The sequence below is a fragment of the Oryza glaberrima genome, chromosome 8 (assembly GCF_000147395.1).
Source record: "Oryza glaberrima chromosome 8, OglaRS2, whole genome shotgun sequence".
In the NCBI taxonomy this organism is placed as follows: domain Eukaryota; kingdom Viridiplantae; phylum Streptophyta; class Magnoliopsida; order Poales; family Poaceae; genus Oryza; species Oryza glaberrima.
The window spans coordinates 2,486,905-2,512,277 of NC_068333.1; the positions used below are offsets into that span (position 1 = coordinate 2,486,905).

Genomic DNA, 25,373 nt, shown 5'->3' on the forward strand with positions numbered 1-25,373 from the left:
TAATCTTTTTGGTTGAATTGGTTGATGCATGCAACTCGATAATAGCCATGCAACATTTTTCATATAATATCTTTTATTAAATTATTACAGGAGTAACTATATTTATGGCATCATATTTTTCATAAAAAATAGTCAAATCGTTTTTACACTATAATTATATTCACTTACACATTACAATGTACTTACATATTTATATATTTACATTATAAATTTCAAATCTTGCATGTAAATCTTAAAATTTATACTGTAATTTTTCTCATCTCTAAATCTAAACCATAATCACAATGGGCCAAACGCATAGTCGAGTCACATCTGCACGGGCAAAACAAGCTAGCACTAATCTCAAGCAGATCAAACACCATACAAATCTGAGTGCAATCGAGAAGAAAATGTGTCGACACAATAATAATATTTTAGTACAAGTTTGCGAAGAGCCTGAGCACGCCGTAGCACGCGGCCATGGCGGCCCACCCGCCGAGAAGCACCCTGGCCGCCGACCTCGCCGGGCTCGCGCCGCCGAGCGCCGCGCCAAGCGCCCCGAACCCGGCGAGGGCGGCCGAGGTGGCGGCGCACACGGCGGCGACGCGCGGGGCCCAGGGGCGGACGAACCCGCCGGCCAGCAGCGGCAGCAGCGCGCCCACCGTGAACGCCAGCGCCGACGCCGACGCCGCCTTGAACGGGCTCGGAAGCCGGCCGCTCCCCTCCTCCTCGCCGTCGCCGTCGCCGCGTCGGCGGCGTTGCCTCCTCCTGCGCCGGGCCGCCGCCACCTCGATGTCGTACTGCGCGTACACGGACACGAACTCCCCGATGGCCATGCTGCACGCGCCGGCGACGAGGCCGGCGACGCCGGAGACCAGCATCGCCCTGCCCGACTCGCTCACCGCGCCGACGCCGATCATCAGCGACGCCACGGACACCAGCCCGTCGTTGGCGCCCAGCACCGCCGCGCGGAGCCACTGCGCGCGGCCGGAGTAGTCCACGCCGCCGCCGCCAAACGCCTCTTCATCCTTCACCACCATCACCGCCTCGTCGTCGCCGACGCCGACGACATGGACGGCCGCCACCTCGCCGTGTTCTTGCTTACCTTCTGGAGGAGGAGACGTCGCCGGCGACGGCGACGGCGAGGTGGACACGTGCACTACCGAGTTCATCTGCATCGCCATGGCGAGATCGATCGAGCTTGGAGCTTTGGAAGAAGAGGGAGAGAGAGTGTGTGAAGCACACGCCTAGAAATGGGAAGCAACGATGCCCATTTTTATAGCCAAAAATGGAAGGATAACTGATGATCATCTGATAATGCTTTGTGACTTGACAACTTAGTTTATTTGATGGACAAATTAAACATAGCTGGAATATTTAATTAATTAGGGATGTATATGTATGAACTGAATGTTTGGACTCTGAAGAAACCTTGTTGCAACTGATTGAGATGAGATGTACACACATATACAACTCTTTTTTTATGCCAAAGTGTCCATAAATCATGCATACATGCACATATATCTAGCTAGAAAAAGCCTTTCTTTATGCACTAATATAAGTTTAATTGTATATTTGTACTCCATATATTATCTTCAGGGATGTTAACAAACGGAAGCCCTAAAATCCTGCAGAGCATTTGGAAGCCAAACTTTTTACCCATTTTTCATGCAAAAAAAAAAAAACGCTCAACCTAGATATAAAGCTCCTGATGTGGATACATTGTTTGTGGAGGTTTTGGACACTTGATGTGTTTATCTTGGAAGCAAATTAAGATTGCTTGCTCTTCAAAAAAAAAGTTGCTATTTTCTTTGTACATCATGCCCAAGTACATTTTATCAAGTACAATCAATTGATGATGATATATTATTAGCTTGCTAATTTGGTCATTTACAGCTGATCAAAACAGTGATCACACATGTTCTCAAAGCTGTAGCTACATGGCCGCACGATCCATGTAATCTCAGGAGATTCGGAAGTGAATCACAGTGGCCACGCAGCACCTTAGTCGTCATCATTTCCATTTAAGAAATCAGCTAAATAGCCATATGCAGAGAGACAAGCCAATAAATTTAGTTTGTGTAGAAAATTTATTTGCTGATTTTGACCAAACATTGTGCCCGGATCGATGGGGATCATGGTGATTAGGTATTTAAGTGCACACATGCAGTTATCTCTCGATTGGCTTTTTCAGGAGATCGAGAAGAATCACGCCAACAGTTGCGGAAGATTAATTAACTTTAGCCTTGCGATCTTGTATTGAAAATTCTTCATCAATCTGTCCCATTCTATTTTATTTTTAAGAGAGGAACTACCAATTAATATCCGTCTGATAAATATATACTCCATCCGTTCTAAAATATAATAATTTTTAGCCTTTAAAATTTGTCCCAAATTAAATACAACAAATTATCCACCAACATTCCCTTATCAACCAATAACAACCCTCCATCATTCAATTTCATCACCTACATTCACTTTTCAACCAATCACAATCCTCCATCATTTAGTTCTACCTATTTTCTTAATATATTACTGCGTCCAACTCTAAAACTCCTTATATTTCGGATGGAGGTAGTAGATAACAAAGAATATAGGTACTTGAAATATTATACTATCTCCATTATTAAATATTCCCTCCGTATTTTAATGTATGACGCCGTTGACTTTTTGACCAATGTTTGATCATTCGTTTTATTCAAAATTTTTGTGCAAATATAAAAATATTTATATCATACTTAAAGAACATTTGATGATGCATCAAGTCACCATAAAATAAATAATAATTACATAAATTTTTTGAATAAGACGAATGGTCAAACGTTGAATAAAAAGTCAACGATGTCATACATTAAAATTAAAATATGGTATGGAGGTAGTACTTGTTATTCTCACTTTGTAAGTCCTTTTCCGTGTGGCAGCGTCCATTGTTGGAAACCTAACTCAGCTCTTGGTGGCTTTGATGGTTGCGGCGGTGGCAAAGATGTGGACGAACGACTGCCACGGTCATGTGAGCAAAATCAAACTGGTACAATGATCATCAAACGGTTGATTTTAGAATTTCTGTTTCAATTCATGATTTGAGTTAGACAAGAGCAACATGCAACTTGTATGTCGTTGAAGAAACAATGGTTATACAGTCGAAGAAACATGCAACTTGTTATCTCTATCGTGATCTTGTTATAAGAACTTTTCATACTTTAAATGAAATTGTGATTTTGTAATCCACCGTCTTTTATCAAGCAATTTATGTAATAATTGGATGTATCCTTTTAAAGCAAATAATGAATATTCTATTAAAAAAGATACATATTTTAACTTTGATCACTAATTTTTTTTTAAAAAAATAATAAATACTTAAAAAGATACCGTAGTATGTTACGTCCTTAATGTAAGCACTAATCTTTCATTTATTGTAATCTAAATATCTAAAAATATTAGTCATCAAAGTTAAAACATTGATATTCAATAGTGATAAGAGTTTCCCTTACCGTTTGAGGGGGTTATCCCCCTGGCGGTAAGGCGGTTACCCAAAAACCGCGTGAAATTCATCCTCAAATATTTGAATTCAGAAATTAGCGGTTTCGCGGTTTTGGCGCGGTTACCGCTAATTGTGTAGCAGAACAGAAACAGTCTTAAAAAATTGAAAATAACACTTAAATGTGTGTAGAAATTAAGGATAATTTGAAGAATATATAGGATACTTGCGAACCTAACTTTTGGTGTAAAATACCAAAATTCGAGATGACCTTTTCTATATTATGGACTTGAAGCAATTCAACATTTCGTAGCATAATAATTCAACAAGCTCACATTTGAAAGTATGTGTCAGAGGTAGCGCGATAGAGAGAGATGAGAGGACCCGGGAGATATTTTCTCCACTTATGGGCCTTAATGGGTCGGATATTTTCTCCACCTAGGGCTCATTATATTATTTCTCTTTTTTTATTTTCTAATGTACTTTCGGTTTTGCCCTCAAATTTGAATTTATCTCACTCCTTTTCAAAAAAAAATTCTACACCATCTACCACTTCAAATCAAGAAATATATAAATGGATTTTTTTTTCAAAATTTTGAATTTGGACAAAATTCATCAAATCCTACCACCGGTAACGCCTACTGTACCATGCGGTAAGCGCGGTTACTGGCGGTAGGAGGTAGGAGAAACTTGATAGTGACATGTATTTGAGAATTTAATGGACGGAATGATTGATGTACGTTAATTTTATGTTGAATTCCTGATTGGTACTTTAGTTAATTCCAGACCAGTATAGTTTAAAGCCATATATTTGACACGCGATAAATTTCTTTTATTAAAGGGAAAAGTCCATTTTACACCCTCTAACTTTTGTGCTTGTCTAAAATACACCCCTGAATTACAAACCCGAAAATAATACACCCTCCAACTATTAAAACCAGACACTTTAACCCCTTAATATGTTTTTATGGTGGTTTTGGTATGCGTGGATGCCAGCTATATAAATGCTCCACGTCAGTGGTTATATGGGCCAAAGCCCTTTCGGGGTTTGCCGTGAAGCGCAGCGGCCAGCAGCCGCGCGCGTGGCTTGCCGGAGCCGGCGGCGGCGTTAGCTGGCAGAGGCGGTGGCACGGAGGAGGATCAGCCACGTACTGAATTGTTGGGTTGTTCTTGGATTAATTCTCGATTTTAGCTTCATGTCTATGAGCACGATTTGATCAACCCAAGCTGACCAGGTTCCTCTTGACAAAGTTGGCAACTTTAGTCAAAAAAAAAAAAAGTTGCCAAGGTAAAACAACAACCCAATTTGCTGCCACCATTTGCTGTCATCACGGTGATCCGGTCGGGATTTCTAGTAGAGATACCGCCGGTGCTCCTCTTTGACAACGAGACAGTCCATGCCAACCCTCTACCTCACTGCATCAATGGAGCTCTGGTCGACGGCATGGCCGGTGGCGGCGGTGACATAGAACACACCGGAGATTATGTCGCCCTTGATTGACAGTCGCACGCCGGTGGAACAAGCAGATCGAGAAAGATGACTGGCTAAGGAACAACCAGAACGAGATGGAAATAGCGGCTGGTGAGCCTCCCGCTGCGTCGTCTCCCTAATGCGAAGCCCACCCCCAAGCCGAGCTCGAAGAAGATGGCGTTGGCGCCGAGCCCGCCCCTTTGCCCAAGGAGAAGAGGGGATCGGCAATGAACTCGACAGAGACCGCTCCCTTCGCCAAGCTCAGGAGAATACAGGCCGGCGGCGTGCTTGCCCTCCTTGGCTAAGCTCAGGGAAGCATACCAGAGCTCTGAGCCTCCGACGAGTTCTCCCGGAGGGAGAGGAAGGAAGAAGATGGGCCAGTCCTCCTCCTCTCCCTCGACCACGGTGTAGAGCCTCGCCCCCGCCGAAGAGAGAGACATCTGGCTTTGGCCTATAACCGCTGACGTAGATCATTTATACACCTAGCATATACGTGTACCAAAACCACCATAAAAACAACTCAAGGGGTTAAAGTGTCTGGTTTTAATAGTTAGAGGGGGTATTATATCCGATTTTGTAATTCGGGAGTGTATTTTAGACAAACACAAAAGTTGGAGGGTGTAAAATAGACTTTTCCCTTTATTAAATTTCATGGAAATTGAGTTGATTCGATTTCAAATAATTTTTTCAAAAAAAATGATCTACGTAGCATTCTAGAAATACCCCGTGTTTCTATGAGATATGTGGATGAATATATATATATATATATATATATATATATATATATATATATATATATATATATATATTATACATTATAAAAATAATAGATATATATGTTTAAATAATGTAAAAATGGTATGAAGATAATGATTTGAGATTGTTTGTATATTGAGTTCTAAAAATATAATAAAATTGTAAAATGATATATTATGCTTGTATGATATTTAAAATACTATAGATAATAATTACTAGTAGGTGTTGATGTGCACACTTACACGTTGAGCTTTAGAAGTTAGTGCACATCGACTATCTATATCTATATAGATAGAATGAATTGTGTAAATTTTAATTAAACCTTAGGTATCATGACTATCATATGGCTCTTTCATTTAACGATGGTTCATTTCGATACCGATCAGTATCGTCTGTATGGGCCCATATATCAATGGCCCGAACGGCATCAGCTAACCATACGCCCGATGACACGAGTCATTTGGATACAATATACATAGGCCAGGTTAGCCAAAATTAAGAATAAGGAAAGAGACATGTATAATTATAGAGGAAATTTACTTCTTAGAGCAAATAATTAGTAGTATCCCGCAAAAAAAAAAAGGTAGAATCGAAAAAATGGGGGAAAAAAAGAAAAGTAAGTAAAAACAATTAAACACGCCCAGTGGGACTCGAACCCACAATCGCCTGATTAGAAGTCAGACGCCTTATCCATTAGGCCATGGGCGCTTCGCTACGTTAAATTTTCTCACTCTTTTGTTATTGAGTTATGTAATTCTACAATGCCATTGCTCCCCTCTATACCATGAGAGTTTGGTGGCGTTTGAATCTTGTGAAGATAAAGATTAAGTGTTTCACGTAAAATGAGGTGATAATAACGTGTGATTAATTAATTTTTAATTATTACAAACTTGAAAAATGGATTAATCTGATATTTTAGAACAACTTTCATATAGAAAGTTTCGCACAAAACGCACCATTTAGCAGTTTGAAAAGCGTGCCACTTTAATCCAAAATTTCATCCACCCTTTTAATTGGATTCGAACGGGGCCTTTGTTCGATCCGCTCCTAAATTTTGCCTCATCCCTTATATACCCCTAAGTTTTTATTTTGATCTCCTCTATGCTATTCCGTTAGTTGACCATGAGTTACCGTTAAAATATTTTTAAAATTGACTATATTACCCCTCTCTATACTTATGTGAGTAGTTTAGTGCCAAAAACACAATTCTTATATGAAAAAAGATCTATTTGTAAAGAAAAGGGAATATAATTATTTGACAACAAAATTTAATATAAATCTAAAATTTTTAAATAAATGTTAAATTAACTTTTACAAAATTCATCAAAATTTGAACCCGATAAATAAATAATTTTGGTTCATGATTTCTAGCAAAACTCTTATATGGATTTTGTCAAAAAATAAATTTGTTCAACAATTTAAATTTTCTTTTTCAAATTTTACAATAAATAATTATGCCCCATTTGATTTTATCATGAATTACAATTTTTCACATTGTGAATTATGAAGTAGATAGCACGTAAGTATGAGAAATGGATGATATGGTAATTTTAGAAAAATCTAACAACCAACTTACGGTCAACTAACGGAATAGGGATAGAGGAGATTAAAATGAAAACTCAAGGGCATGTAGTGGATGAGGCAAAATTTAGAGGTATAGAAAAGATTGCGAAACTTTCAAGGGTATGTAGGGAATTTTCTCTTGCTCTTAGGTCCTTGAAAAATGAAAACGTGCTTATAGTTTATCTGTTAATTGCCATTGCTCTTTGTATGATGGGTAAAGAACATACAAATTTAAGATGTGATGATATAACTCAAAAGTATGGCATATCAAAATAAAATAATCAATAGTGTGATTTTATAAAACTTTATGGTTATAATATCTAGATTTATATGCCACGTGTCAAAATTCCAGTGGTTTTTGTACAACTTAAACCGTAATATGTGTGGTTCGGTGAAATTTACTCTATAGTTAGTTTTTGACACAATCCATTTACAAAATAAGTTCTACAAAAGGGCCAAAGTAACAAAATTTCAGCATATTCATATTCACAACCGCCTATACATCTGAAAAGAGGGACGCTCCGTACTATACTACCAGTGGAAATAATCTAAACCGTTTATTTTAAAAGATAGACTAGTAATGTACTAATGTAGGAGTACTAATATAGACTAGAGGTAATTTTGGCACCGGATGTTTGTCCGTCTATGGGCTGTGCGGACTCTGGGCCTGTGCGGACTCGTGTGGACCAACTAATGACGTGGGCCCACGTGTGTATGTGATTATAAAAGAACGTACTCCGTACGTCCGATCAGAAAAGAACGTGTTGAATAAAAAAAAAACGTGTCAGGTTAGGCTACGCTACAGCGTCAAGAAAACTGGATTAAAGTTTTTAAACACAACAAATTTCGGTTTCAATTTTAGACCAAATTTATCATGATTTCATCTGGTCTAGATCGGGTTGACAACGGAAAAAAGGAAAAATATTTACGTCTGCAATTCATTCGGTTAGTCCAGAGTCCATTAACAACAAAAACACATGGTTTTTCATAGTGCACCCATAGATTAGAGCAGTACTAGTATTTTAGGGTAAAATATATTACGTCCAAAATTCATTCGGGACTATTCGGACCAGGTCGATAACAAAAGCACGTGGTTTTTTTTGGTCGTGAACACATAAATTAGAGAACTACTATTTTATGACAATATGTGAGGCTCAAGAAACACCCAATGGTCTTCCGGTGAGCTCCGCAAGATAGTGGGCTAGGCCTGACTTCGAAGCCTCACCCATTCTATTTATTTGATATTATACCCTTTCCTAATATTTGTGTTTTTAATATGTGAGGCTCAGTCAAAATCGTTTTAACCAAATTTCAACCGGAACTGTCTAAATCATAAAAAAAATCTGTTACAGTTTTTGAAATAATTAACATTTAAAATCGTTTTAAATTTTCGATGGAATTTATTCGAATTTCAACCGGAATTGTCCTGACCGGGTCTAAATCATAAACAACTATGTTCAAGTTTTTGAAATAATTAACATTCAAAATTGTTTTAAATTTTAGATGGAATTTATCCAAATTTCAACCGGGACTGTCCGGACCTTAATCATAAACAACTCGGTCAAAGTTTTTGAAATAATTAACATTCAAAATCTTTTTACTCTTTGGACGGAATTTATCCAAATTTCAGACAGGACTATCCGGACTGGGTCTAAATCATAAACAACTCGATTAAAGTTTTCGAAATAATTACCATTCAAAATCGTTTTAATTTTTAGACAGAATTTATCCGCATTTCAAATTGGATTGTCCGGACTAGGTCTTAATCATAAACAACTTGGTTAAAGTTTTCAAAATAATTAACATTCAAAATCGGTTTAATTTTTAGACAGAATCTATTCAAATTTTAAACAGGACTGTTCGGACTAGGTCTAAATCATAAACATCACGATTAAAGTTTTTGAAATAATTAACATTCAGAATCATTTTAATTCGAGTAAATTTCACATTGCAGCATGTATTTTGACTAAAGTTTCACAATGGGTAAGGTCCACACCAACCTTTTCACTTAACACCATATACGTTTGCACTAGTTGGCACTTTGAATTGGGATTGAGCACATCAAAAAAGTTGTCAGAGAAAAGATAGTTAAAATCATCAATTTTAGTGCCACAGTATTAAGATACATATCTTTAGAAAAAAATAGCAAATCAGAAAACAATTTTTTTCAGCAAATCACACTAAAACAATGATGTGAACATGTTTAAAAGTGGCACAAAATGATCAATACATTGGGGCAAATGAATAAAAATAAAATAGAAAATAGAACTAGTTAAGTACCACACACTAAAAAGAAGGAAGAAAACATAAAATGTTATGCCTTTTATAATTATCCATGTGTAAATCATATTTTAGACATGAAGCTCTCTCACATATTCTCTTGTGTTGATCACCCCTAGTCTAAACTGAAAACTTATGTAAAGATGTACGGTGTTAAGTGAAAACATTGATTTAACCCTAGTCCATTATGAAACCTTGGTCAAAATATGTGGCCCATTGTAAAATTTACTCCTTTAATTCCTAGACGGAATTTATCTGAAATTCAAATGGGACTGTCCGCCTTAATCATAAACAACTCGGTTAAAGTTTTTGAAATAATTTAACATCCAAAATCGTTTTTATTTTTAGATGAAATTTATCCAAATTTCAAACGAGACTGTCCGGACCGGGTCTAAATCCAAATTTCAATCAAAACACTCCAATCCAACTATGACAGACACAAGGCAACGGAAGAATAAACCAGTATGTTTTTTTTTTTACAGGTACTTCACAATTGCAATTACAAGTAGTATACATTCAGCCACAAAAGCTATGATATACACAGATCGACACTTTCAGAACCACAAACTTCTCTTTTCCAATATTTTGCGACGCCGTAACCTTGTTAGCATGACGGGTTTCTGCTGCACCAGAGATAATATAAGATGCTGATTTATAGGTGAACAAAGCGAGAACATATAACAGTGAATATTCAGAAATCACTGGAATATGCATGTAGAGTTTTTCTTTGTCTTGCCACTCTTCTATATATTCTCTGTCCGAGAAGAATGTGCCTCACTCTACCTTGTTCTGCATAAGTTATGACATATGATCACACATTGTGCTGAAAATATCATCACAAGCTGAAAAAGTTTTTCTTTGTATTGCCTCACCCTGCCTTGTTCTGCAGAAATTATGACATACTAATCACACATTGTGCTCAAAATATCATCACAAATTGATAAAAACAACTGACAATGAAAGACATTTGGCGTGAACAAACAAACAGAAGGGCCCAATAAATAATCACTCTGTCTGTAAATGAGAGAAGAACAACCAAAGAAACACAGTACAGGGTTGCGACATAGTTACCTTAAGACGGCGGCATATTCAGATATCACTGTAATAGACATCTAGAGCATATATTGTCTGTCCCGAGAAGAATGTCCCTCACGCTACCTTGTTCTGCAGAAATTATGACATATCACTCACACCTTATACTGAAAATATCAACAGTGGATAAAAACAACTGACAATTCAAAAACACACATCTCCGTTAACAAAAGTATTTGTTCATTAAGCAGAACTCAAATAAGGCATCGCTGGTACACTGCACACTAGCATGGCATGCAAGAGAACTGAACTAATTGCAAAATCAAGAGATAGCACATAAGATCAAAATACCGGAGAGAAGATAAATTCTTCATGGCAATGGGCTTTTTGCCTGCTGCTCAGCGGCGGAGGTGCTGCTTTAGTGCCGGCCACAGAGGGTTGATGCTGCTATGGGGTCGGGGGACGGCGGCTGCCAGCCTTAGCCCCTGAGCCCAATGGCGGAGGGGCTGCGACACGGCCCGGTAAAGGCAGTGCTGCACCTGCCGGCAGAGGAGGCGCTGCGCAATGCGGAGGCGAGCGGCGGCGGCGGCAGCAGGAGAGGCGTCGGAGGCTGCGAGGGTGGTGGAGGCGGCGATGGAGTGGCACGAGCGGCGGAGACGTGGGAAGCGATTGGGGCCGGCGGCAAAATACGATCATACCCCTCCGCACATTATTTTCTATGGACAATAATACCCCTCCACATTTCTACTACCATCAAGTGTGGTGGTAGTAGAAGTAAATCTCAACCCTTCGATCAAATATGATCCACGGTTCAGATTAATTTCTACTGCAAGTAGAGAGCACCGGAGTGGAGCTCATCTGAAAAAGGAAACGTGAAACCATTATCGTACATTTAATTTTCACCCCTACCTAATGCCATCAACGCTAGCTCGAATCTCTGGACTTTGATCTGCATGAACATGCAGGAGAATGAGACTAAGGAGGGGAGGTAGCAGTACTTTGTGTCTCAGTTGGCGACCTGACATCTCAATTTTGTTTCCTGTGACTGATAGTCTGGCATTGTAAGATTAACTGGATTATTGTTTTTATCTGCTGGTCGCACATTGCTATGGCGAGAGGATGGTTCTATGGTTGCTTTTGCAAAAAAAAATTAACTGGTAATGGCACTTGCAGAATTTTCTTTTAAATGAAGTGAGTACTTAGTATTCTTTTTTTTTCCCTTGAAATGGCAACGGAAATAAAAAGGACTAATGAGTCCTTTTGCTTATTTGTCAGTGAAGAAGACCCTTATTTGCCACTTATGTTTCATGTTAAGTTGTTGACATTGTAGGTTTACAATGAATTTATTTTTTTTTAACTATTAATAGAACTGAACCAATAATTTTTACAGAAACATGCATTGCACGTGCATGATTACTAGTCTTCTTAATGAGAGAATAGAGTGACTAGATCACTGAATTATACTAGTTCACTACCATGCAGCAAAATACTACTATAAAGAAAATAAATAAAGAGAGAGAGAGAGAGAGAGAGAGAGAGAGAGAGAGAGAGATATTAACCTTACAGTATTCCCCAGGCTCCTGAATATTGTGGAGTTGATGCTGATGATCTCTACATTGCGGGAAATGCTTTTTTTGACATGGAAAATGTAGAGAATCTCTACCTTATGACCTTTGCAGATGATGCTGATTGCTGGCCTTCACCAGTCTGAGTTAATCAGATATTTACAGATATATAATCACATATTTGACAGGGATAATAAGGCTAAACTTATTCAGTTCCAGCATGAATGCATGATGTGCATCATTCCTAATCTCATGTAGCTAACATTAGTTGTGCTGCATGGCTTACTATTTGTAGGAATTTTTTCCATTTTCTTTAGTCTTCAAGAGTTAGAAAACATGACAGTGATGTTACCATTTTACATAAGGCATTCAAACTTACCTCACTGTTGTTCCTTTCCATGACCATCTTGAAAAGATGCTCTCACCATATGAAGCAGAAAAGGACTCAGAATTGACACTTTCTCTATATCTTGCAGTTCATCATTGGACATTGGTCGGTCCTGTCTTATCCAATTTGTTAAAGCCAAAAAAAACACATAGGACAGGTAAACAAAATTCTACTATGAATACGCAGGAATTTAACACAGGCCAGCAAAGTCAAGAACTTCAGTTTACTGATCACAGCTGAATTAAATGTGATATGTGACCAGGAACTCAGGCCTAAAACTCAAGGTTGACAAAAAGTCATTTACTATTCTAGAAAATCACAACTCTATTAAAATATGTGACCAGGAACTCAGGCCTAAAACTCAAGGTTGACCAAAAGTCATTTACTATTCTAGAAAATCACAACTCTAGGAATACAATATTGCAGCTACTCAGTGTTGGGAATTGGCTCATACAATTCCCCAAATCGCTAGTACCTACATGTGATAAGTAAAATGCACTTCATCAATCCTTCCATACAGTCTTGATATGTATTCATGCACCGATATGTACTCGAGGGAATGTGTATATTACTTGTCACCTAGTCTGGAAAGCATAAAAACCTGTCAAAAGTAACATCAGGAATAAATCGCATTGGTAAATTGCTCACATGTTGACTGTTGAGTGCTTCCTGTATACAGTGATCAACATTTTTCCTTGTTACAGGACTAAATAGTGCTGAATCCCCATAAAAAAATGCCAGTATATATCTGTTGTTATCGACATTCTTCACCAGTAATCACCACATGAGCAATGCCCTCCTCTAAAATGGTGGAATCGTGTAGTATCCCTCAAAATGATTTCTCGATCCTCGATCTTGGAGATGACCTTGGCTGCATTATGACAGTCTCCACAAACCCTGAGATTCTTGAAAATCCTCAAGGTCATCCCAGGAGCAGTACTAATCAGACCAAAAGAAATAGCAAGCTTCTCACTGTGCCTCATTAGCATCTGCACCTTCAGAGTTTCATCCACATCATGCAGGACAAAATCAAGATCTGGAACATAACCCATTGCCTTCATCCTCTCCGCTAACTGGCCCAGTTTTTCATGGATCAAGTAAAGCTGAGGGTGCAATCTGTCATTTGATCTAAACTCATGCATCACACCCTTAATCTCTATCCAGCTATACCCAGGTGTTTTCACAACTGCATTATCCTTCATCCACCTCCTTACTCTAGAGACATCATCCCACTGATTTGCGCCAGCATAGATATTTGCAAGTTGTACATAGGCACCTGCGCTCTGTGGATCCTTTTCAATCAGTTTTCCAGCCGCAAGCTCAGCAAACTCCAAGTTCTTATAAACTCTACAAGCAGCCAATAAGGTTCCATATGCAGAAGGATGTGGTTCAAAGGGCATTGAGCGGATCAAGTCCACAGCTCTTTCAAGCTTACCAGCTCTGCAGAGAAGATCCACCATGCATGAGTAATGATCAACCCGAGGCTCAATTCCGTACAATTCCTGCATTCCCTCGAAACACCGTATTCCAAAATCACACAAGCCAGTGTGGATACAAGCAGTCAATACTGCCACAAAAGTAATCCAGTTGGGCTCAACTCCTTTATCCTTCATCCTTTCAAATAAATTGATAGCTTCCTTCCCATCTCCATGCTGAGCATAGCCAGATATCATAGCATTCCACGCAACCACATCCCTCGTATGCATTTCACCAAACAGTTTGCACGCGCTACTCAAGTCCCCACACTTGCAATACATGCTCACAAGTGACGTGCCCACCGTCAAGTTCCTACTCAACGGAAGCTTCATACACCACTGATGTATCTGCTTACCAAATCCAAGTGCAGACAAGTTACTGCAACCAAGAAGCACGCTGCTTAACGTCGATGCATTTGGCTGAACATTGGCCTCCCTGACCATGGTCCTGAACAGCCTCAAAGCATCATCTGCATGTGAATTCTTCACATACCCAGCAACCACAGCATTCCATGAAACCAAGTTCCTCACTGGCATTGCCTCAAAGTATTCGATGGCCTTCACCACATTGCCGATATCCATGTACCCCGACACCATCGCAGTCCATAGAACGGCGTCCCCCTTCTCCGGCACATTCCTAAACCACTCCTCCGCCGCGCTCATGTCTCCAGAGCAGGCGAACCCGGAAACCATGGCGTTCCAGGAAACGGAGTTCCTCACTGGCATTGCTAGGAACACGGCCTTGGCCTCCTCCACGGCCCCACTCTTGGACAGCCCCGACACCATGGTGTTCCAGGACGCGACGTCCCTGACCGGCATCGATGCGAAGAGCCTCCGGGCGCCATCGGCGTCGCCGCTGGCGAAGTGGCACGAGAGGAGCGTGTTGTAGGAGACAGCATCCGGGGTCGGTATTCGGTCGAACAGGTGGCGTGCGTCCGCGAGGCGGCCGAGCGCCCTGGCGTAGCCGGCGAGGAGGCAGTTGTAGGTGGCCGTGGTCTTCCGTGGCGTGGATGCGAACGCCTCCTCTGCGCCGGTGAGGTCACCGCGCCGCACGGCCGCCGCGACGGCCACGGTGGAGAGTGAGCAGGTGCGGGACCGGGCGCTGGCCAGGAATGGGCAGCGACATAGGATCATGCGTACCTAAAGGCTGACGACATTGCTTGCAGCGGCAGCGCAAGGAGGCTCGAGGTGACAAAGGCCGCGGCGAAAGGGGCGGGGGGGGGGGGGGGGGGGGGGGGGGGGGGGTCGTTCTCAGCTCCAGTCACCGGCGGCGAGAGGCCAAACGGTGGCCCAGCGTGTCGTGTGCGGGCCTAGGGAAGAGGAATTCTGGAAGCGCTTGGCCCAGAAAGACACATTGCGCTCTCTCTTTCTCTCCGGTCACCTGAGCTGTAAATAGCACATGAGCAAACATTTAGATATCAATGCACCAGCGATTTATTATGAGCCATGAAGCGTATAAATTATTAAAAACAACACTGATTTTGATATATCAGTACAAATTATTAAAAACAGCAGTTAATTTGATATGCCAGTACAAATTATTAAAAACGGTAAATTATAATTTGAGAAGACAGCAGCGATTTATATAAATATCCGTCAGGAGCATCACATATGAGTGCATCGATCCCTCAGGGAGACATCCAACGGAGGACAAGAGAGACAAAATGGATACCTGGACAAAGGGAGAAGACGGTGGTGGTGGTGGCGAGAGGAGCTGTTGGGGTCGCTGGCTGCACCGGAATGATTCTGAAAAAAAAGGACCACTTCATGAGAAATTTGACAATTGGTTGCTTAGACAAGTTACCTACCGATTATTCTTACCTAGTTATTGAATCAACTAACCAAACCTAGTTACTGAATCAACTAACCAAAGCAAGTGACACAAAATATCCTTATATACAGCAAAAGAATCTAATTCACCTATGCACTTATTTGCTTCAACATTAATCTAAAACCGATCCATCCATCCCTCAACAGAATTTAACCGAACACCTAATGGGCACTGGATCCATATCCATCCCTCAACGGCATTTAACATAACTCTCCTCATTGGCATTTAAGCGAACACCTACCGGGCACAATACAATACGTGCATAGGGAAGTAGCAATCAAAGGAGTAAACGAATTCTTGCAATTATTGAAGGAACGGGAAGGGGATTGAGCGATGCTTACCTGGCTAGCGGAGTGGGGGCGAGGAGGCGCGATGGGTATCGGAGGGCGAGTAATCGATGACGACTTGATGGCGGCGTGACGGAGACCGCCGGGATTGGGGAGGAGGAGAGATGGCTGGGGGGCGCAGTGGAAGCCGGCGGCGGTGCGACGGTTCGATCACTGCAACGACAAACCCGCATTGGGCGATCGGTGACTCGCAAGATGGGAGGAGCTGCCGGGATTGGGGAGAGGGGGGATGGTCGGGGGGCGTGGTGGAAGCCGGCGGCGGCGCGATGGAGGAGTCGTCGGGATTGGGGACGGGGAGGGAGCACGGGTCGGGTGAGGTGGCGGCGTCGACGGGCGATGGCGCGGTCGGCCTCGGCGAGCGCCGCGCGGGGGGCTCCGCTTCTTGGTCCCTGCGGCGGCGCGCGCACGGGCGAGGAGCTGGGCGCCCTGCGCGAAGTGGTGGCGAGACTGCGCGGCGGCGGCGGCGGCGGCGGCGGCGGAGGAGGAGGAACCGGCGGAGGAGGAAGAACCGGCGGAGGCGGTGGGCCGCGGCGAGGATGAAGAGGAGGACAGTGACGGGGTTCTGATTGGCGGCGTGATTGGGGATTTGGGGGACGCGCGTGAGGAGCTCGTGCGGAGGGGAGAGGGTCCGCGACGATCTCGGGCCGTTGGATTCGATGATTCTGGACCGTGGGATTTGATGAATGAATTATAGGGGGAGATAAATGTTCAGAGCTGATTGTTTGAGGTTTGAATTTCCATTTTTAGTTTATTAACGTAATTGACTTATAATTATGCAAGCATGCAAATCTCTATCTCTACTATTATAAAAATTGAAAATGTTTTTGTCGGTATTTAGTAAATCATCCGTATATGAGTCGGTTTTTAAGTTCATTCGGTTTTTTTGAAATATAGAAAGATTCGTATAAGAATTCTCTTTAGAAAAACTCGCGTGCTAACTTAAGACGATCGAACTTTTAATTACAGCTCATGATTTTCTAAAATATATATATCCAAGTAAATTCCCACAGTGAATTTTATCTTAACTAGACTGTATAACAGCAATAAAATGCCTTAACTAGACCGTATATAACAACAATAAAATTAAAATAGCCTTCAACGCACGGGCATTTTTTTCTAGTGTCTATAAAAATTTAAAATATAATACCAGGCTGCTAGCTATAGCAATAGCACATGACGGCACTGACTTTATCAGTTGTCACATATATAGTAGGGAACTGTTGACGTAAAACACGAGGCCTAGGAGATCTGCTTAACTCCAATGCAGGTCCAAAACTCGCCTTCGGGTATGCTAGCGTGCCAGTTGATTTGATCCTGCAATCAACAAGAAATAAAGACAAACAAACCGCGGTTAAACCTATAAACGATAGCCGATCGGCTAAGTGCCGATGACGTATCATTTATCTCTGAGCCGATGTCATATGTAAATCGATCGGCAGTTGCAAATAGATAATAAAGAACTAAATCTATTCGATCGGCTGTAGATATTAACAATATATAATTCTTATATCGATATATACTTAAATCAAGTGACTGGGATAGATCGGTCGCCATGCCGAGACAGTATAAATCACTTAGATCGAAATATATATTAATAACAGGATTATATATGTTCATAGCATAGCCGATCAGATAGATCTAGCATGTATCGGCTAATACTCCGATACGACTCTATGTTAAGATGTTAAAACAAGCAGAATATACTAAACAGAAGCTTAATATACTTAGATGCAACAATATCTTGACATAAAGGGCAGATCTAACGTGTCAATAAAGCATATAAAACAAATATAGTTAAATCAGATAAGATCGGCTGAAACTCCGATACTACTCTAATCGGCAACCAGAAAGCAGGCTAGAGATTGGTATTCTAAACACGAGTTAATAGATCAAACTCAACTGATGCAGCATTAAGTATGAAAAGAAGAACAATATCTAGACAATCAAGCCGCTGAAGGTTTCATAGAGTGGTAGATATCTTATATAATCTAAGTCAACGTTGACATATAACCTAATTGGCTGCTCTATACCAACAGATGTTAGCCGATTGTAGGTTAGATAACGATATTGCCAGAGATTGTGTAAGATATATGATAACTCGACGAATTACATAAACAAGATTAGAGTATCATAAAGATGGAAGCACTAATCTCGAGAACGCAAGCCGTCATAACAAGTTTTACCTCTTGTTGAAGATCGAAACCGATGCAGCTCAACCCGAAAGTAAGAACTCGTCGAAATAAAACAAAAGCAAAAGGGTGGCGATGCGCCGAAATTGTATTGAACGTGTGTGTTCATTGATTACATGGGGTTCGGGGTCTATTTATATCCGAAAATTACAAACTATGTCCATGTCGGATACGACTCTTATCCCTAACAAACTCTAAGATACCATAAGTCTTTACGGCAGACTTTTGCCCGAAACATATCTCTAAGGAGATTATATAAAATATCCTAATTAATAGATACAATTGCCTTCTCAGGACTCTATCCATGTGTGGCAATCATCTTGAAGCATATCAACTCAACCCGATGTTGTATACCAAGTCGTATTGTCAGAATCGGCTATATCGGCTCACCCAGTCTGACTCGGACCCAGCCGATCCTGATCGTAGCCGATCCGGACTCCAGCCGATTCTTGCTCTGTTCTCGAATCGATCTCTGCCTTCTACTCCACTTCGATCTAATCCTCTTTTCCGATGATGATATTACCAAATTTGGTCGTTAACAAGAACAAGATCGAATAAGGTCCGGTGTACTAAAAATCTGAGATCACTTCTAGGATGTGATTATAGGGGAAACATATATACTATCCTAAACTTCACCTCCAAATTACAATTTTCTCATTTTTTGTTAGCACGCTTTCCAAATAGCTAAACGGTATATTTTTATGTAAGAAAAATTCTATATATAAGTTTTTTTAGAAAAAATAAATAAAAATTTAAATTTATAATAATTAATACTTAATTAATCATGTATTAATGAACCATCCCGTTTTATGTGCTGTTAATATGCTATTCCAATATATATTTTCAAAGAGCTAGCAACACCATTCACAAGCACACAGCACACAAAAACAGAGCACAAATCATGCATTAGTGCCTTAGTTTATTTTAAGAGGCATGACTTTTTACTAGGCACTAAGCATACTGTGGGTATGCGGATTAACCTTTAGCAAGTCCAATTTAACTGTACACTAAAGTTGCTCTCACATACCGCTATGTTGTCTGCTAAGGATTGAGATCCTTTAACTTAAGTCACTAACATATGGTCCTCTTTGTTATGTACCCACATGTCAGTGACATTAAAGTCATCTGACCTAAGGTAGATGATCTCGATCCGTCTACTGAGTCGTCACCCTACCGGCGCCAAGACGGCCGTCCTTTGTTTAGCATTTGGCGGGGACGCAGCCGTCATCGTCGTCGTCGAGGTCGTCTTCCTCGTCGTCGGCCTTGTCCCACTCGGTGTAGACGTCGAGGAAGTAGAGCGCGCAGACCATGGCGAGGCAGGCAGCGAACATGGGGATGGGTCCAAAGAGCCAGAGGAAGACGGGGCACGAGAAGTAGAAGGCGCGGACGCCGAGGGACCAGAAGTAGCTGCCGCGGTTGAGCGTCGCCGTCACGTAGTCGACGGCGAGCCCCGGGCGGCGGCGGCGGTGGCGGTGCGCGTGGAGCGGCACGTTGACGAGGAGGCCGGTGTGGCTGTAGTACCGGATGGACTGCACGTTGAGGAGGAAGGCGAGGAGGAAGCAGACGAGGATGGCGAAGAACTTGACGGACAGCTCGGCCTCTCCGGCGACGCCGCCGCCGACGACGGCGTGGCCGGAGGAGACGAAGATGCCGTGGGCGACGCCGCTGGCCATGAGCGCGGCGACGAGGGAGCTGAGGGTGATGGCGACGGAGGCGAGTACGGTGGAGGCCATGATGCTGTTGCGCATGGTCTGCACCGCCAGCACGGCGTGCTTCCCCGACGGCTCCTCCATGACGTGGCGCACCCAGATGCGGCGGTTGATGGCGTTGATGCCGATCACGGTGGTCGCCGGGCGCCGCCGGATGCGTAGGAGGAGCCACGCGTGGTACGCCACCATCACCGCCATCCCCATCGGCACCAGCACGTAGTCCAGCTGCTTCATGGATCGATCTCTTCTGATCTCACTGCCACTCTCTACTGCTACTGCTAGTCGCCGTCGTTGACGACACAAGCATGCACAACGGTAGTGGCCGGACAACGTTGGACTGGGTAGTATTTATATGCAGGGGGAGCTGATCGCCAGATTGAATTTTCGGTAATTTGGGACCCACTGGCAGGGTTTAATTTTTCGGTTTTTAAATAAATATTGGTCAAATTTAAACAAAATATTACCAACTTCACGAAAAAGTAAAAAAGATAAAAATTTTGGCTGAAATAATATCGTATAAGGAGTCCGAAATGACTGAAATTCCGGAAATTCCATTCCGGAATTTCTAACCCTGCCCACCAGCAAGCAACTCTGTCAATATTTGGGGTTTTTTTTTCGATTTTTTTGTTAAATTTGGTTAAAATATATTCAAATTCAGAGTTACAATCTGTTAATATTTCAAATAATTTCGTGCAAAAGAGTTTGGAAATCATGAAATTTCGGTCACACCGAAACTACCGAAATTTCGGTGTGATTCTAAAGTGTGAACCCTGGCTAAGCGTGTACGTGGTCGTAAAACATGTCTAGATACATGGTGACAGAACTCGATCGACCATCATATGTATCGTGCTTAATTAAATTAATTCTTCGATCAAGTGCTTCCCACGTTTGAAAACTCAAAGTACCTTGTACGTTGGTGCTGGCCACATGCGCAGGGGTTTGTGCTGGCTAGCTAGCCCGCTGTTTAATTAGATTTATAAACGCGAATGTTGTTGCTGTCGTCATTACACACGTTATTCTCCAATTTGAGTTAAGTTGGGAAGTACTCCCTTTGTCACATTTTTTTATTTAAGTGCAGTTCTGGATTTTCATGTACAACGTTTGACCGTTCATTTTATTTAAAAAAATATGAAGAAAATTAAAAAATAAGTCACGCATAAAGTGTACTATTTATGTTTTATCATCTAATAATAACAAAAATGTTAATCATAAACAAATTTTAAATATGACGGATATATTGGACACGGAAACTCACAAGTATACTTAAAATGGGACAAAGGGAGTAGTTAAGTATTCGAGAATCCAATTGCATGCGTGTAGATTCATCATCTTACATATGCCATTTGAACGGTCATGCAAAATTCTGAAAAGTGGAAAGTTCCACAATGCAGATTGTAATGTTATCTGTCACTCCATAGGCATGCAAATTAAGTGGGTGGCAATGGCAGCTGAGAGATGGTACTCGCTAGCTAGCTAACCAATATATAGAGTAGTTCTAAAAAAAACAATATATAGAGTACACATACAGAGACATGCCAAGTTAGCGGTTGTGAGATCGATGTGCTGTAATAAACTGTACATCTCTATTATGGTGTCATCTTTTTTTCATATGCGTATGCTTATCGGCTAAAATTTGAATTATCAATCTTAAATTTGAAGTTGATTTTAAAGTTTTTTTATTATAGTTTATTTTTCAGCTTTTAATTTTAGATCATTAAAAACATGTACTCCCTCTGTATTCGTAAAGAAAGTCGTTTAGGATAATGTTTAAGTCAAACCTTAGAAATATAAATCATGAATTGTTGAGCTTAAAAATATAAAAATTATATGAATAGATTTGTCTTGAAAAATACTTTCATAAAAGTATACATATATCACTTTTCAATAAATATTTTTTATAGAAACAAGAAGTCAAAGTTATGTTTTGGAGACCGTGCCGCTGTCCAAAACGACTTCCTTTACGAGTACGGAGGGAGTATATAAAATTTTTATTCATAAATTATTTTTTGTTTATGAATATGCCGTCTGGCTTATTTCTCGAATTGGATGATGAATTGATGGTGCTGTGGTTCTTGCAAGATCTAATCGATGGTTTGTTTGGTTATCGTGCTAGTGCTTGAGTTGCTTTTCTGATCATATTCAATACATATCCAGATATCCTAGCTAACTAATATAACTAAAGATGATTGAAATTATTACGACGCCGAAAGAATGAAGTTTTTAAATGTCATACTGATGATCTCTGCTGATATTATTTTCGCAAAAGGAGCACTCTAAACGGCCGCGCCCTGTGAACAAACCAGAGCGATGCAAGTTTGCTCTCGCTTTAATTCTCTATCTCTGATGAGATGTTCTTTTGGTATCATCACTTATTTGGTTCGTGATCCTTGGTCAAAAGATTAATTGGCTATATCAGATCGACTGTTAGACGCCATGTGGGTAGCGTCTACCACACTCTGCATCTACCGAAAGATTCTAAAAGGATGGGTAGAAAGGGATTCAGGTACGTATATGCATGCTATATTTCGGAATAGAGTAATTAGTTGCCCACGTAAACAAATTAGTTCTGCCACTTCAATTTATTTATATAACATAAAAAATTAAGGTATTATAATGTATCAGTTAGCACTCCAGTAATTTTGTACCATGTTAACTTGCCAATCGATGTAGATTACCTTAAATTTTTTTCCCCACCGTACATGTGTTGTTCATAAGGAAACACGGCAATTTATTGACATGTTTTGTGTTTTGTCGATGGAGTTCGGTACTCACACACAAACTTGTGAGTGTAATACACTTTGCAAGTCATGTTGCACAATGGCAGCTGCAGAGGTCCACAAATGATGTACATCACGCAACGCTGGAAGCCTGGAACTGAACAGGTTTATCCTAATTTTTGCGCATTTTGAATTCAATAACTATGGGTCTATTTGGTAGAGCTCCAATTAACTTTAAAATTTAACTTCAAGAGTTGAGTTTGGAGTGGAGTTATAGCTCCACCTCTCTAGTTCATTTTGTGATAGCACTCCACCAGTCCACCCAGCTTCGCTCTCATTTTAGGTGAATCTGAAACTGTTTGGCTAGAAGCTGGAGCTGAAGCTAGAGCTATGCCAAACAAGTCTATATAATTGACTCGATAATCTAGATGTAAATTAAATTTATGAAGAATTCACATTACTGCAGGCTAGCATTCAGCATCATTTGCAGAGTACAAAAGGTGAGAAGGGTATCATTAATGTCATACGAGATTCAGGAGGCTGGAGAATAGTTTTCAAAAAAATAAAAAAAGATGCCGGAGGATACATCATCCAGAAAAACAAAAGGTATTATTTTCTCTCCCTTCATTTCTTTAAGAGTAGTACTACTATATAATTGCTGCATGGTAGTGAGGTGTGTTTAGTCATTTTGTCGTCTCGTTAAGAATATACTCCCTCCGTTTCTAAATATTTGACGCCGTTGACTTTTTTAAATATGTTTAACTGTTTGTTTTATTAAAAAAATTAAGTAATTATTTTTTTTTCCTATCATTTAATTCATTGTTAAATATACTTATATGTATACATGTAGTTTTACATGTTTCACAAAAGTTTTTTAATAAGACGAACGGTCAAACATATGCTTAAAAAATCAACGGTGTTAAATATTTAGAAACGGATGGAGTACTTATCTATAGACTTTCTGAAGTCTGAACTTGATGGTCTGAGGTTTGCAGTTCCCTTTCAGTTTGTTTTCTGAGAAAATAACAACATGCATGTGTATGTTCTCCTATTATCTTATATACGACATAACGTAATTGACTTTTCACAAGATATAATACTACCAGCTATAAAAACAGTATTCATGAAGTCACTTACTTGTGTCGTAGAAACATGATCGAGGAAGGTCCTAACTGGTACTAAGAAGTAATTAAAAATCTGAGACCATTTGTAGAACCAAATTACTCCCTCGGATTTGATAATACTTATAATTTTGGAAAAAACACAATAAAGACAATTGACCACTATTTTTTGTTACAATATATATAGAAATATTAATAAATATATGATTTTATTGAAATACTTTTTAAGATACATATAGTCTTCTATAATGTTATTTATAGTCAAAGTTTTTAGAGTTTGATTATAGCTTTGTCCAAAGCAATAAGTATTATCATCATGAAAGAAGTAGGGCATTCATACTTAACATCAATTCAAAGCATTTTTTATGCGAATTTGTCGCGACAAATCTAGGATTCAACGAGATATTGAATCCTAGGCACGGCGATTTTATTTATACCAAAGTACATACACTAATTATTAATCTTGATTCAACGAGCTGCTGAATCCAGATCACCTGCATGCAGGCACAGGCAACAAACACCTTCAGAGTTTCAGTTTTCAGACGACGTCTTGCTGAGGCGTCACCCTGTTGCCGGCGGCCATCTTGGGTTGTTCATGGCACGCGGCGGCGCCGCCGTCGTCGCCATCGCCATTGCCGTTGAGCTCCTCTTCCTCCTCCGGCTTCTCGTCCCACTCGGTGTAGACGTCGAGGAAGTAGAGCGCGCAGACCATGGCGAGGCAGGAGGCGAACATGGGGATGGGGCCGAAGAGCCAGAGGAAGACGGGGCACGAGAAGTAGAAGGCGCGGACGCCGAGGGACCAGAAGTAGCTGCCGCGGTTGAGCGTCGCCGTCACGTAGTCGACGGCGAGCCCCGGTCGGCGGCGGCGGTGGCGGTGCGCGTGGAGCGGCACGTTGACGAGGATGCCGGTGTGGCTGTAGTAGCGGATGGACTGGACGTTGAGGAGGAAGGCGACGAGGAAGCAGACGAGGATGGCGAAGAACTTGATCGACAGCGCCGTCTCGCCGACGGCGCCGACGACGATCTCGCCCTGGCCGTCGCCGGCGCCGGGGGAGAAGATGCCGTGGGCGACGCCGCTGGCCATGAGCGCGGCGACGAGGGAGCTGAGGGTGATGGCGACGGAGGCGAGGACGGTGGAGGCCATGATGCTGTTGCGCATGGTCTGCACCGCCAGCACGGCGTGCTTCCCGGACGCCTCCTCCATGACGTGGCGCACCCATATGCGGCGGTTGATGGCGTTGATGCCGATCACGGTGGTCGCCGGCCGCCGCCGGATGCGGAGGAGGAGCCACGCGTGGTACGCCACCATCACCGCCATCCCCATCGGCACCAGCACGTAGTCCAGCTCCTTGGATGTCTTCTTCATCATCACGGCGGCGGCGGCTGGTGCTCGTCTGAACTGAAATCTTGGGTTCGCCGGCGGCCGGCGGCGAGGGAGACGACGAGTAGAAGTAGTGGACTGTGTGGAGTAT

General features: G+C 41.4%; 4 protein-coding genes and 1 non-coding gene across 9 annotated transcripts; all 5 read right to left on the reverse strand.

The window, feature by feature from the left end:
- Positions 1-229: 229 nt before the first annotated feature.
- LOC127783314 (vacuolar iron transporter homolog 3) lies at positions 230-1,314 on the reverse strand. The gene has a single exon (XM_052310567.1). It carries the CDS (start codon positions 1,161-1,163, stop codon positions 414-416), a length of 750 nt encoding a protein of 249 aa, XP_052166527.1. The 5' UTR covers positions 1,164-1,314; the 3' UTR covers positions 230-413.
- Positions 1,315-6,319: 5,005 nt separating this feature from the next.
- On the reverse strand, positions 6,320-6,392 carry TRNAR-UCU (transfer RNA arginine (anticodon UCU)). The gene has a single exon. It is a non-coding gene; the product is annotated as a tRNA-Arg (tRNA).
- A 3,076-nt stretch (positions 6,393-9,468) lies between these two features.
- On the reverse strand, positions 9,469-16,717 carry LOC127782443 (pentatricopeptide repeat-containing protein At4g16835, mitochondrial). Of its 5 annotated transcripts, none has more exons than XM_052309631.1 (7): positions 16,160-16,717; positions 15,660-15,733; positions 12,992-15,373; positions 12,504-12,624; positions 12,119-12,266; positions 10,599-10,691; positions 9,498-10,410 (listed from the first exon to the last, which is right to left on the reverse strand). In XM_052309631.1, exon 3 carries the CDS (start codon positions 15,119-15,121, stop codon positions 13,280-13,282), a length of 1,842 nt encoding a protein of 613 aa, XP_052165591.1. In that variant the 5' UTR covers positions 15,122-15,373; positions 15,660-15,733; positions 16,160-16,717; the 3' UTR covers positions 9,498-10,410; positions 10,599-10,691; positions 12,119-12,266; positions 12,504-12,624; positions 12,992-13,279. The 5 variants fall into 5 exon arrangements, with proteins under 5 accessions (XP_052165592.1, XP_052165593.1, XP_052165589.1 ...); XM_052309630.1 differs by having other exon boundaries at positions 9,501-10,410; positions 13,161-15,373; XM_052309632.1 differs by having other exon boundaries at positions 9,469-10,410; positions 12,119-12,256; positions 12,504-15,373.
- A 2,523-nt stretch (positions 16,718-19,240) lies between these two features.
- Positions 19,241-20,361, reverse strand: LOC127783078 (uncharacterized). The gene has a single exon (XM_052310343.1). It carries the CDS (start codon positions 20,295-20,297, stop codon positions 19,554-19,556), a length of 744 nt encoding a protein of 247 aa, XP_052166303.1. The 5' UTR covers positions 20,298-20,361; the 3' UTR covers positions 19,241-19,553.
- A 3,875-nt stretch (positions 20,362-24,236) lies between these two features.
- On the reverse strand, positions 24,237-25,341 carry LOC127782864 (uncharacterized). The gene has a single exon (XM_052310141.1). It carries the CDS (start codon positions 25,268-25,270, stop codon positions 24,440-24,442), a length of 831 nt encoding a protein of 276 aa, XP_052166101.1. The 5' UTR covers positions 25,271-25,341; the 3' UTR covers positions 24,237-24,439.
- Between the last annotated feature and the right edge of the window lie 32 nt (positions 25,342-25,373).